Here is a 14,344-nt window from a genome sequence, read left to right on the forward strand (position 1 = left end):
TGTGCTCTCTAGACAACATTGAAACCCAGCCTGGATTCTAAGCAGACAAAGGAGTATACATATTATAAAAAAATTGATTCAGGTATTTTTGCATTTACCTGATGACCCACATTAAAAAAACACAAAAAACCTTTTCACTGGAAAATTATGAGTATACACAAAAGCAGGCAGAAGAGTGTAGCAAACATCACATTCCTGCCACCTAGCTTCAGCGATTAGCAGGTTTTGCTAATCTTGTTTTACTCTAATGTTGCCCCTGGAATATCTTGTAACAAATCCCAAGCATTCTATTATTTCACTCATCAACACTTAAGTGTGTAGGGTGACCCTCCAGCTGCTGAGGCAGTCACTTCATTTCATGCCTAGATTTGCTTTTGTATTTACAGTTCCAAGTGACAGGAAATGCCATTTTGCTTGTCTGTTGGTTAATGAGCAAATAGAGAGGTGGGAATAACATGTCAGTGATGCATCTGCCAAGTGATAATGGAGGGGAATTTCACAGGGAGTCCCTCTGGGTCCACCCCTGGTCCCACAATGACCGAAAAGAACTGTGTGGCCCCTAGTGAGCGCGGCTTTGTTTTAATCAAACAGTAGGATCGATAAAAGTCATCATCAAATTAATGGTGTGGGAATTTCGTTTTACTTTTTGAAATATATACACACACTTTGAATAGTGATTCAGGTAGTGTTTATTGTATTTTTAGTTAATCCTCACCTTTGGATATTTTTTTCCATTATTTTTGAGAGAATGGAAAGTAGGGAGGGAGGGAAGGGAGAGAGAGAAACACTGATGTGAGGGAAACACATCAATTGGTTGCCTCCTGCACACATCTGGACCAGGGCTGGGGATCGAATCTGCAACCCAGGTACATGCCCTTGACTGGGAATCGAACCCGCAACCCCTTGGTGCACGGGCTGACGTTCTCATCACTGAGGAACTCCGGGCAGGGCCATGGTGTGTGAATTCTTTGGGACTTGTGGGTTTGCTTGTAGTCTCAGTGGTGTAAGCAGTCTTAAGGGTCTGTGAGATTTCTTCCCCCATCCGTTACTCCTGAAATTTCCTGCGATGTGAAGGTGGCCCCTGGCTGTCCCTCAGCCAGATAGTCTTGAGATGTGCCCTCCAGAATGTGGAGAAGTGTGCCATCCTGGAACGCACAGGCAGTTAGACTGACTGTGCCCTGGCACGAGCTACTAATTACTTTTATCCGTCTTCCGATCTACAGAATGTGATGTTAATCTATACTTCTTTGGATCCTTGTAAGTATTGAGTAAGATTATTCACGTACACGCCCAGCGCAGGGCCTCCGGTCCCGTAGCTGCCTCAGAAGTAGCACACTAATTTCCATCTTTCGCATCCGCTCTCCTCCGTTCCTTCTGTTATTTTCCCTTTGATGTGTTCTGAGCCAGATCAGCCCGTTTTTCTCCTGCACGATCTCTAGGTTGTCTGTGCCTCTCAGAGCGTGGCCCCCAGAGTTAAATGTAATGTGATCTGGGAGAGGTGAGGAGTTGAGGTTTCTTACATGGGTCACCTTCCATTCCTCTCCCCCTTCTTTAAAAAAAAAAAAAAAAAGGAGTAACAGAGTGATTATCAAAGAATGCATGTGCAAGGAGACTGCCTATGGAATGAGTGCAGGAGAAGCAAGTCGCAGCAGAACTTGTTGCTGGTGTGGTGGGGATTCCTGCCCAGCCATGAAAATAACAGTGGACTTGGTACGTCTCTAGGTGTTCATTGTTCTTATTGCTTGAATTATATGAATTATGCTCTAGAACATTAAAATGATTTTTAGCAGCTAAATGGATAAACCACTCCCACTCTCTTTGGTCCCTAATGAAATAATGTGGAGACTTTGAATGAATTCAATCATGAACTTTCATATAAGAAGGGACTTTATTTTTTAATTGTTTAAAGTATTACATATGTCTCCATTTTGACCCCCCTGCCACACCCACCCCCCAGGACAAGCTCCCACTACCCCAGTGTCTGTGTCCATTGGTTATGCTAATATACATGCATTCAAGTCCTTTGGTTGATCTCTAACTGCCCCCTCCCCACTGCCTTCTCTCTGAGGTTGGACGGTCTGTTCAGTGTTACCTTGTCTCTGGATCCATTTTTGTTCATCAGTTTATGTTGTTCATTATATTCCACAAATGAGTGAGATCATGTGATATTAATCTTTCTCCGACTGGCTTCCTGCACACTCTCTACTGGGGAAGTGCCCGCAACCAAGTGCCCTTGGTTGGAATTGAACCTGGGACCCTTGAGACCGCAGGCTGACACTCTATCCACTGAGCCAAACCAGTTAGGGCTAGTTCCTTCTTTTTTATAGCAGCATAGTTTTCTATTGTATAGATGTACCACTGTTTTTTAATCCACTCATCTGCTGATGGGTACTTAGGCTGTTTCCAAATCTTAGCTATTGTGAATTGTGCTGCTATAAACATAGGGATGCATATATCCTCTCTCATTGGTGTTTCTGGTTTCTTGAGATATATTCCTAGAAGTGGGAGTTCCATTTTTAACTTTTTGAGGAAACCCTATACTGTTCTCCACAATGGCTGCACCAGTCTGCATTCCCACCAGCAGTGCATGAGGGTTCCTTTTTCTCCATCCACCTCCTCACCAGCACTTGTTGTTTGTTGATTTGTTGATGATAGCCATTTTGACAGGTGTGAGATGGTACCTCAAGAAGGGACCTTCTTTATCTAGGAACTAAAGAAAGTAGAGTTTCTCTTTTTCAGAGACGTGTGTTGAGAGGGGACCTCTGTTTTATCTAACTTTTCTGTATTTCATAGATAAAATGAGGTTCTTTGATAAAACTGCCAACCAAACTGGTGAATAAGTCACACTTTCCAGTGTGCTGGTTAATATGTATTCGAATAGCAGTAGCCCATCTCCTGTTGCTAACTGCACACGTTCCTTGGCTGCTCACATACAGAGCTGGGTTCAGGGAGGTTTGCAAGCCACAATTTTCCTAATAGTGACTGGCTTTGAACTTGGTAAAGACAGATGGATTGAAAGGGTGTGCACTCCCAGCCCAGTTCCCTTGTAGTTTTCATTTCTCGGGACGTCATGGGTACTTACAGTTAGATTGTGGAGGAAGGGGAGCGGTTAATCCTTCTGTAAACGGTGCAGGCTCAGGGTACCTTCTGGTTGGGTCCTTCTTCGGCTTGTTCCTGTTGTTAAGCCTGGAGTTATTCGGGATTCGTTTTAAGCCCCTTTCAAGTGGAGGACTTTGCGGTTGTGTGTGCACACTGTGCGGGGCTGTGTGAGGAGGAAGCCAGGCTGCCGGAGAGTTTGTCTGGATACGGTGACGACTGATGTTTAAAGCGCAGCCTCCCAAACGGCAGCTGATCACCCCGGGAGGCTGCAGTCTCCCTCCGGCTTGTGGGGCAGCAGAGCTGGGAGCTGGAGCAGAACGCCCCAGCGGGTCAGGCTTCCTCCTGCCCAGGCTGGCCTGGCCCGGGCCTCAGGAGCCCTGGGGTGTCTACAGAATGGGACCTTGCACTGCTCACCCCATTAGAGTTCAGGGAGGTCCAGGAATGTAGTGTGACTTCATTTCAGCGACTCGGGAGGTTTTCTGGCATTTCTGGAAGTCCTGCTCGCCTCTAGGACAGTGGTTCTCAACCTTCAGGCCCTTTAAATACAGTTCCTCACGTTGTGACCCCCAATCATAAAATTATTTTTGTTGCAACTTCATAACTGTAATTTTGCTACTGTTATGAGTCGTAATGTAAATATCTGATATGCAGGATGGTCTTAGGCGACCCCTGTGAAAGGGTCATTCGACCCCCAAAGGGGTCGTGACCCACAGGTTGAGGACCACTGCTCTAGGATTTGTGAGGGAGGCCTTTGGTGCCTGGATTGTGGCCCAGGACCTGCTTGAGACCCGGAGAGCTGACAGCAAAGCATGAGGCGTGCGTGAGCCCAGTGTTAACTCCCTTCAATTCATGGTCATAGGCGTAGGTGACTGATGAATGAGATCTTTCCTACAGTTCTCCACACGTGAGTGATAAACTAGGCTGCTGGGTTCTTCGTTTTCTCTTTATGGCTTCAACACTGTGTTCCTCGGTCTGTGAGCCGCCATCTACTCGGGTTCTGCCCCCACAGACTTTTTCAGAATATTTTTGTGACAAGTCTTTTATACTGAGGTAGTTATCTTAGGAACTTTACATTGGAGAACTTGGGATGTCAGTTACTCCCATGGTATGAATCAAGGTAAGGAAAGAAGTGTGTGTGTGTGCGTGCGTGTGTGTGTGTGTGTGTGTGTGTGTGTGTATGGAAAGAAGGGAGGGAGAGGGAAGAGGAGTGAACTCATGCAAGAGAGCATAAAATTGGTTTTAATTTTTTGGCTTTTTAACATCACTTAATGATAGCAATTAGTTTTCCGAGTTTTTAATTTAGACTAATTTCTCATGGTAATTACACGAGGCAGAAAAAATGTCAGAAACCTTTTCATAGTCCCAGTACATTCATGTTGGGTGAACACCTAAAATTCCCACTGGGAGGATTGAGGCCTTGCGTGGATTTCCGCAGAGCTCACAGGCAGCCTCCCCGGCTCGGGTCTGTGCCAGCAGCAGCAGCCTGCGTGGACCGTGTGTGCACCACGCGCCGGTGAGGGCAGGGCTGCTCTCCAGTGGGCGGCCGTGTAACACTGACGCTACAGCCGAACGAGACCAGGGTCTCCCCTGTCTTTCAGGACTCTGACTCCTGTTGTTTCTTCTTTATTACACAAGCGCATTATATATATTTACCATGTACTCGGGTTGGGACTTAACTACATTAATCACTTTTGTTGCTTCATCGAGGTCACTCTAAAGAGAGCAGGCTCTTTGGTGGTTTTGTCGCGCTGTGAGCACGTGGGGAGGAGGAACAGCGGCTCCTTGCTCTGCCCTGCTCTGTGCTGAGGGCCAGCACAGTTCCCACCATTTCACCCGTCAGTGCAGCTGGTGAAAGGCAGATATTTACTGTGAAAATAGATTGGCCCCGAAGACTCGGCCAGAAGGGCGCCACGGACCCCCAGTCCAGGGCCCGGGGACAAGTCAAAGGGGACAAAGTGGGACATTGAAAAGCCCCAGCCATTGCTGCCAGCTGCTGGCGGGGTAGTTTTCACGCCTGTGGCTGGGGAGTCCGGGGGCTGCTGTTGATGGTGTGACACCTCCACCTGGTTCTGTGCACGCTGCCAGGGACGGCCCATCCAGCGCTCGCTAAGAACCTTTGCTGCAATAGTTGCGAGGCAGCAGCGTGTGTGGTCAGTTAACACACAAAGGTGGTTTTTCTCCTAAAGAGGAGACAGGATAGGAAACCGGGAAGACAAGATCAAGTTTTAAAGGTTTTCAGAGTTGAACCCTGTCCCCAGTCATCATCGCTCTGATGCACGCATAGCCAGAGTCTGTTCTTCTATGACCAGGGAGGTGAGAGCGTCTGGTTCCCTGGGTAAGACCTGAGCTCTTTCTGAATCGATTCCATGTCCCTCCATGCCTCTCCCTACCCCCTCGCAGTGCTGACCCGCAGCCAGGCTGTGGGTGGAGGGGGCACCCCTTCCCTTCAGTTTCCCTCCTAGACCAGGAGGAAGGCAGCAGAGCTAGCGCCGCCCAGTGGGACTCTCTCCAGAAGAAGTGGCAAGAGGCGTACGGCTTGAGCGTGTGTTTCCTTTCTCTCCAGTGAAGAAGTCTGCAAGCGAGGCTTCACGGTGATCGTGGACATGCGTGGTTCCAAGTGGGACTCCATCAAGCCTCTGCTGAAGATCCTGCAGGAGTCCTTCCCCTGCTGCATCCACGTCGCACTGATCATCAAGCCGGACAACTTCTGGCAGAAACAGAGGACTAATTTTGGCAGCTCTAAGTTTGAATTTGAGGTAACTTCCGTGTGTGGCCAGCCCAGCTACAACCACACCTATGGTTTAATGAAAAAAAAAAAAAAAAGATTTTTTTCCCCCCTCCTCATTGTAGGCTGGTATTAGATTTTTTAAAACCACATATTAGAGGGAACTGCGTATCTTATGTACATATGTGAAATTAGTTATGGCATGAAGTAACAAAAGTAGGCTCATTTATCGTGTCATCCTAGTGGGTCGCTTACCCAAGGTGGGTTTGGGTGGCTTGTCAGGACGCTGTCTTGCAGACAGTGTATACAGCATTAATTTGTTTTCCTTCCTACCATCACCACTCCTTCAGTTTCCAAGGCTCCGACAAGGCTTTGGTGCGGCAGTTTAATGAGATGATTATCGGAAGAAAGTGTCTGGCCAGCTTGAAACTGGATTCATGCCGTACATATTCTGTAATAAAATTTGAAAATTTTCTAATAATATATTATAATAACTTTTGGTTCAATAGATTGCTTCTTCTAGCAACTTTTCCCTAAACATTAGGGTTCAGTGACTATATTCATGTAGTTTAAGGTAGACAGTGTGGGGGTGCAAAAAATAATTTTTACCCCGCCATTCTACGTTTTCTGGCTGGTCTAATAATCAAATTAACAGGAGACAAGACTACAAGAAAATGTCCAGAATTTATTCCGGATGTATATGCAGGAGTGCCGTGAGGCTATGAGGCCTGCAGATGCATTGGGCAGTTGAGGTTTATATGCCATTCTGGACAAAGAAGGGGAAGGCAGGGGTCTGGGATGCCAAAGGGAAAGCAGGTGGTTTGCAGGTCACTGAGAAAGAGCAAACATGTAAAGAGTTCTTGCTGGGCCCCCCAGAACCAGTGGGACGCAGAGGGGAGTCCAACAAGCAGCTCTGCCAGCCACCTCCCCTCCCTGTAGTTTATATCCTGGCGCCAGGTGATGCTCTCTTCCTTCAAGCAGCTTTTTCTCTCTGAAGCAAGTGAAGGGTCAGCAGTTCTTTCTGAGCTTATTGTTTCTTAATAACCAGCCTAAAATCAATGTCCCAAAAGGCATATTTTGAGGCAGCAAAACTTTGGTCCCCCTCAGCAGCAATAATGGTATTAAACACATCACCCAGTATTAATCCTCAAGCCTTATGTGACATGTTACCCTTTTCAAAGTGTTGTTACTTCCATTTTTAAATCTCTTTCCCTGGAACTGATTTTCGATCTGAAATCAGAATTTACTTTTGATTTGAAATTGTGTTCAAGAGATTTAGGTGAAACATGAAACCAGTAAGCCTTTATCTTCAGATACAATTAGAAGTGATTTTGGAGGACAATTTATTGGGTCTTACTATTTTCTTGATGTCAAATTTAAAGTGTGTTGCATTTACTGATACATGTTTTAAGCAGACGAATGGTTTGGCAAACTAATGCACGCAAGGTTTTGCTAGTTGAAATTTGATCTGTCCCTTGGCCTTCGAGGTTACCTAGACCGGTTTTTCCATTGAACTTGTTTGCCTCCAGGGACATTATTAAAAGTCCAGGCAGATGAGACGGGAGTGAACTGCAGTCACATGGCAGCAGAAGTGCTTGCTAAGGAGCAGCCCCTCTTTGTAGCTTGGCTGCCTTCACGGTTTCTTACGCCAAACAGCACCAAGGTGTAGGCGTAGGTTTCTCTAAGGCTGGAGGTGACAGGTGGGACTGCACCCGCCTTTTTCTCTTTCCTCTTTTGGTTCTAGGCCACGGATCTTCCTCCTTTGCATTTAATCACCCTGCCCTCCGATGCTTTCCTTGAAGCATAATTCTTACCTAATCCTGCAGCAGGTCTGACAGGTAGGGTGAGGCCAGGATTTCCTGTTTAGGTTGTAATTGACTAAAACTGTATCACATAGTGCAACACTTGTACTGCTCAGAATCTAGCAAAGAAACCTTCTGTCTTTACCTTTGTGAAAAGAGCTTCTGCCAGCTTTCTGGCTAACCCTTGTATGTTTTCTACATTTTAAAAAGCCATTCATGTCCTCTGAGGTGTTACCTGACAGGAGGTGGAGTTTAGGAAGGGGAATGGTGAGGGTGGTCTGGTTGGAGCAGCGCTGGTCCGTCCCTTAACAAGCAGCCCCCACACAAGTGTCCTTAGTGGGAGGTGGTGCTCCAGAGGGATTTTGGGGCCCACGAACAGGACGCGAGCGTGACTGCAGGGAGAAGGAAGCCTGGGCAGAGTTCTCTGCTGAGAGTGAGATGGTGGATGGGTGTGGATGAGGAAGGCTGCCTTGACAAAAGGGAAATGTCTGAATCGTCTGCTCTGTTCTTGGCAATTTGATACATTTCCTGGTTAATGTGCCTAAAATCGAGCGTTAGTGTCCACATTCTTGGAAAGAAATCTAATATCTTTTAAAAAAATATATTTTATTGATTTTTTACAGAGAGGAAGGGAGAGGGATAGAGAGTTAGAAACATGGATGAGAGAGAAACATCGATCAGCTGCCTCCTGCACACCCCCTGCTGGGGATGTGCCCGCAACCAAAGTACATGCCCTTTACCAGAATCGAACCTGGGACTCTTCAGTCCACAGGCCGACACTCTAGCCACTGAGCCAAACTGGTCAGGGCGAAATCTAATATCTTCAGCTCTCATGAAATACATATAAGTCTAAAATTTTAGATATTCCAGGTAACATACATGTGTTGCTCTAATGGATTTATTTTCACCAACTATACTGTAGGGCTTCATTTACTTATATTTATGGGGCCAGAACAAGGTATGTTATGTTTTCTATAAATAGATTACCTGCTTTAAGTTTGAAGATCTGTGCCTAAACTGCTTTATGCTAAGACCATCCAGAGTTGGCTCATCTTCTCATACCTGTTTTTTCCCCCTAAGACAAACATGGTCTCTTTAGAAGGCCTTACCAAAGTAGTCGACCCTTCTCAGCTAACTCCCGAGTTTGACGGCTGCTTGGAGTACAACCATGAGGAATGGATTGAAATCAGAGTTGCTTTTGAAGATTACATTAGCAACGCCACCCACATGCTGTCCCGGCTGGAGGAGCTTCAGGACATCCTGGCCAAGAAGGAGTTGCCTCAGGATTTGGAGGGGGCTCGGAACATGATCGAGGAGCATTCCCAGCTGAAGAAGAAGGTGATTAAGGCCCCCATCGAGGACTTGGACTTGGAGGGACAGAAGCTGCTCCAGAGGATCCAGAGCAGCGACAGCTTTCCCAAAAAGAACTCAGGGTCAGGCAACGCGGACCTGCAGAGCCTCTTACCCAAGGTGTCCGCCATGCTGGACCGGCTGCACTCCACGCGGCAGCATCTGCATCAGATGTGGCACGTGCGGAAGCTGAAGCTGGACCAGTGCTTTCAGCTGCGGCTGTTTGAACAGGATGCTGAGAAGGTAAAGGAGAAGGGAGAGGGATGCTAAAAGTGGGTACACAGGGAAGCTTTCTGGATCGTTTGGTCTAGAGCAGCGGTTCTCAACCTGTGGGTCGCGACCCCTTTGGCGGTTGAAGGACCCTTTCACAGGGGTCGCCTAAGACCATCCTGCATATCAGATATTTACATTACGATTCATAACAGTAGCAACATTACAGTTATGAAGTAGCAACGAAAATAATTTTATGGTTGGGTCACAACATGAGGAACTTTATTTAGAGGGCCAGAAGGTTGAGAACCACTGGTCTAGAGAAAGGGCTGGGGCAGAGTAAGCGACTCTCACGGTGTCGGTTAGAGACTAGAGACGGAGAGTGTCAGTTCCGGGACCGCCCCTAAATCTGCTTCCCATGGTCATTCCCTGTGCAGTGCAGTGCTACTTTAGAAACTTTGAGTTGTTAATTACTGATAGTTTCGAATGCCTGTAAGATAGACAAGAATGATATCTTCGGCTAAAAGAGTGAATGTTTTATAGCATTATATTATTGAAAGCAATAGTTATGTACAGGGTGTCCCCAAAAATGTATATACACTTTAACAGCTGATAGCTCAATTTTGAAAATTAAATGTATTTTAATAAACACTGCCTTATAATTACTCAAAGTGTGTGCATACATTTTTGAGGGGACACCCTATATGTATGTCATTTGCTAATTTCTGCTCTTCCACACATACAAAGCCAGTGACAGTACACCATTCAGATCTATTTTTAAAAAGGGTGAATAATTAGTTAAAATTAATAGTTTCTGGGAAATATAGGCAATAATAATTTATGGTCTCATATCTTATTCTTGTGCTCCAGATAAACCAACTACTCAGCGAGAATTCTTGCCAGTTACCGGCTAACTCAGTCTTAGTCATGGGAAAGCAGTGCACTTCTCTATGGGAATGTGGTGCAAGCCATGGGTGTGGGTGAATTGGTCACTCTTCATTTGATCTCATGGACTGTTTTTCATGGACAGGAGAATGTTTTGTAAAGTAAAGCAAACAAACAAACAAAAAGACTACATTAGAAATAAAGGACCTTTTGAAAGGTGACCCTCCAGTACTGTTCTTTGGTAAGCTTTTCTCATACCTGCCAGTGCACTTAGGTTTTATTTAGGTGCTGCTTTGTCAAAGACACTGGAGAATCTTCCTTCTAATTATTAAAAAACCCCACAAAACAGGTGGCCATCTCAGATTCTGCTTCAAGGCACAGTATCAGTGCTAACTGATAGGCGTTTATCCTATATAATAAAAGGGTAATATGCAAATAGACCGAACTGAGGAATGACCAGTCGCTATGATGCGCACTGACCACCAGGGGGCAGACGCTCAATGCAGGAGCTGCACCCTGGTGGTCAATGCGCTCTCACAGGGGGAGTGCCGCTCAGCCAGAAGCTGGGCTGACGGCTGGCAAGTGCAGTGGCCCACCTCCGCGGCAGCACTAAGGATGTCCAACTGTGGGGAGCGGGCCTAAGCCGTCAGTCGGACATCCCCTGAAGGGCCCCCCCCCCCATCCAGTGCACGAATGTCATGCACCAGGCCTCTAGTTTTTCTTTAAATGCTTTCCTTGTGAACAACGTAGTCTACATCCTTGTCCAGGTAGTCTCTCCATTGAACCTTAAGAGATATGTCTTTGTTAAATTTTTTCCCAATCCTTTTTATTTTCACAGTAAATTTTATTGTTTGCATTTGCCCAGGTTTTTTTTGTTGTTTGTTGTTGTTGTTTTTTACTTCTTGCATTCAAGAACATTATCTTATAGTCTTTGGCATTGCTATCACCAAAACCCACCCAGAGATGATAAATCCCTAATACCTAACAGGTCTTTAGTTGAAGAGTAGTTTGGGCCATTAAGTAGTTCAGTATAGCTTGGGGGCTGGGTTGAGAGTCAAAAGATGAGTTTGTCATTAGCCTGGGGGACTTGAATATCTTTGCTCCATCCATCCTCATCTGTCAAAGGAACCATCTGTTAGATAAGATTTTCTTACAGGTCCTGCAGGTTCAGAACTCTGCTAACTTCTGAGAAGTCAAGAATCCTGGACCCAAATGCTGAGAGGTTATCGAGGAAGAACGTTGCCTCTTCTGCGTTTGGCCCTGTTCCCGGGTTCGTGTCAGTTCATTTCTTTTTCCTGGAGTGATTCAGGTTGTCTTTTTCGTTCCGGTAGATGTTTGACTGGATCACACACAACAAGGGCCTGTTTCTGAACAGCTACACTGAGATTGGGACCAGCCACCCTCACGCTATGGAGCTTCAGACGCAGCACAACCACTTTGCTATGAACTGTATGGTAAGACTGTCGGGATAGTTGTATCCTTTGAGGGAAGGGATTTTAGGGAACGGGACACACACAGATCACATCCCAGCATGCAGCCAGGAGGCCATGTGGGCCTTCAGAATTTCTGATTTGATGATAGCAGCTGACCTCCAAGTGTCCAGTTCTCAGTGCTCGCAGTGTCTAAGTAGCTTGTTTTCAGTTTTCAACAAACAAAAATGTAAACAAGCAAACCAACTAACCAGTGAAACTTGCACCAGCTACGTGGCCAGTTCACCATGGATGGTTCTGATGCCCATTCCTGTGCTCCGCCCCTTGGGAGCTGCAGGTTGCTGGGTGCCACCGTGTTCCCTTACCTGCGCCAGAAGTAATGGGGATGTGGAGAAGGCACTCTGCGCAGACCAGCACTCTGTGAGCACAGTCTGTTTAAGGACATGAAAGTGATCAGGAAACTAATGGGTTCAAGGGGCAATGAGTACCCACAGTGGGTCCCACAGCAGAGCCGTCCACATGGACAGCTCTTGTCAGGATTCTAACAGAGGGCATCTGCTTGAACTGTTCCTCTTTAAGGGAACAGAGAAAGCAAAAATGAGCAAATGTCATTACCTGGCACTAGAGATAGAGCATGCGTATGCGAAAGGGCCAGGGACTTAAAGGACACTAGTTATAAGCGTTAATGCCGCAGGAACCAGGGAGGCCAGTTCCTTGCTGACTGTGGCCTTGACTGGCTGTCACAAGCTCACAAAGTGGCCTCCCTCCCTGACACTGTCAACACCCCTCTGTTAGCTGAGTCTAGCTTGCACATGCAGCCCAGAAAAGTAATTCAGAGGCTGCATGCAGTCTGTGGCTCGCTGATCCCAGGCATAGGCGACTCCTCCTAGTTAGGTTTGGGGCAGAAATGAGTAAAAGACTGTACAGGGGAAGAACGGACAAGTGGATACACTTTCTTGGGTGGGCTCAGTCGAGGTAACAACCACCAGGCTCTTGCAGAGGTCTGGGTGCCAGGCCGTGGGGGACTGGCCCACAGGACCAGTGTGGGAGGGAAGAAAAATGTAGAGAAGTTTGGACAGGGAAGGTAGTGAGATGTAGGGGCAAGATTGGGAGGAGCCATAGTTGTGTCTGTGATTTTGGGGGACTATAGAGAGCACAATGTTCTGATGCATCACAAAGCATCCTAAGTATGTGAATACACCAGCCTGGGCTTTGTTGAAGGTGTGTATCCCCACCCCAGCCTTGGCTGTAATGGGACTTCAAAGAAGATGGAAGGTGGAAAGGGAAATATCATAGCGAAAACTTGTTTTGCAAAAAGCGCAGTTTTTTTAAGCCTCGCTCCCTTATTTTTTCAGGACACTGGTGGACCTGAAGATAGGAATCTCAGCAGAGTAGAAAAGCTTGATTTAAAATTTGAACAAAGCATTGTTCTGTGTCCCAATTCATATTCCTTGGAGAAAGTGCATCCATTTAGAGAATATTTTCAGTTGGCACAAAAAAGAAGACTTGGATTTATGGAGAAAGGAGAGCTTGTTTTCACACAAATAGCCTTGGGTGGCTACGGACATATTTAGTGGTTTCTGGGTCCTAGTTAGAAGCGGAACGGTTGGGGTCCTGCAGTTCTGGGTGACTGCTCGTCAGGCGGCTTGCCATCTGGACCCTTGTCAGGACCAGGAGCCAGGAAGTGAGTAATAGAGTATTTGTGTGCACACACTTGTGCTTTTGATTGCTCTGGCCTAACAAGATGCCTTTCAGCCCGTTGATTTGTAATTTTGCAGTCTGACAAACAGATAGGGGAACCAAAACTCAGAGTCCACGGAAGTCCAGACAGCAAATAGGTATACCATTCTACACCAGGTGACTCTGCTGTTAAGAATATCACTTTTAAGCGAATAGGCCATGTTTCAGGAAATTCTATCCATGTGTTTTAAAGGAAGCCTCCTGTTTGCCTTCCGCTAAGGAGCCCTCTCTTTCTGCCCCTTCCCCAGAACGTGTATGTCAACATAAACCGGATCATGTCGGTGGCCAATCGCTTGGTGGAGTCCGGCCACTACGCCTCTCAGCAGATCAAGCAGATCGCCAACCAGCTGGAGCAGGAGTGGAAGGCGTTCGCCGCGGCGCTGGACGAGCGCAGCACCCTGCTGGACATGTCCTCCATTTTCCACCAGAAGGCTGAGAAGGTCAGTGCCCATCACGGGGTGGGACCGCCCGCTGCCTCCCCCGCACCTCCCCCCCGAGGCCAGATCCTTGGGGGGCTTTGTGTGGCACCGAATCACCTGCGCTCTGCCGACCGTCAGCTGGCTTACCCCTCGCTGTGCAACCTGAGGCAGGTGGTTTAACCTCCCGTTCCTTAGTTTCTCACTTGTAAAGTGGAAATAAAAGTTGGCTTGAGAGGAGTTTTACTGTGAAAATGAGATGATTCATATTAGGTGCCCTGCAGAGCGCCTGGCATGCGGTGGGTACTAACAAGTGGTAGCGCTGTTCTTTACCCCTCTCCTCCTCCTTTTCTCCCCCCTCCTCGTTATCACTGCAAGACTCTAATTAGGATGCTGTGGCAGCAGGTAACAGAATGCCTGGCTGTCAGGCTTAAACATCAGGGCTTTGCTTTCCTCCCAAAACAAGAAGTGACAAAGTATAGGCAGTTCTAGCCAGACCCGATGCCAGGGCTGGGCTGCTCGACCTTGCGCTCATGGTCACAGGATGTAGGCCACAGCTCCCAGCACCAGCCCTCCACTTGGTGTCCGGGGAGTGCAGGGCTGGCAGTGAGTGTCGTCGCCCATCACTTTGATCAGGGAAACATTACTGTCAGGAGATCCCTCCGCCAAGTGCTTTCCGTAGTCCAG

The 14,344-nt window shown here is 47.0% G+C and overlaps 1 protein-coding gene across 1 annotated transcript in view; it reads left to right on the plus strand.

Moving 5' to 3' along the window:
* The window catches only part of TRIO (trio Rho guanine nucleotide exchange factor), a 217,751-nt gene that overhangs the window by 18,282 nt on the left and 185,125 nt on the right, over positions 1 to 14,344 (plus strand). The window contains exons 4-7 of the mRNA XM_005871063.2: positions 5,663 to 5,855; positions 8,707 to 9,219; positions 11,403 to 11,525; positions 13,490 to 13,681. Of these exons, the coding sequence (XP_005871125.1) occupies positions 5,663 to 5,855; positions 8,707 to 9,219; positions 11,403 to 11,525; positions 13,490 to 13,681 (1,021 nt within the window). The remainder of the gene's footprint in view (positions 1 to 5,662; positions 5,856 to 8,706; positions 9,220 to 11,402; positions 11,526 to 13,489; positions 13,682 to 14,344) is intronic.

This window comes from Myotis brandtii, unplaced genomic scaffold, assembly GCF_000412655.1.
Source record: "Myotis brandtii unplaced genomic scaffold, ASM41265v1 scaffold328, whole genome shotgun sequence".
Taxonomy (NCBI): domain Eukaryota; kingdom Metazoa; phylum Chordata; class Mammalia; order Chiroptera; family Vespertilionidae; genus Myotis; species Myotis brandtii.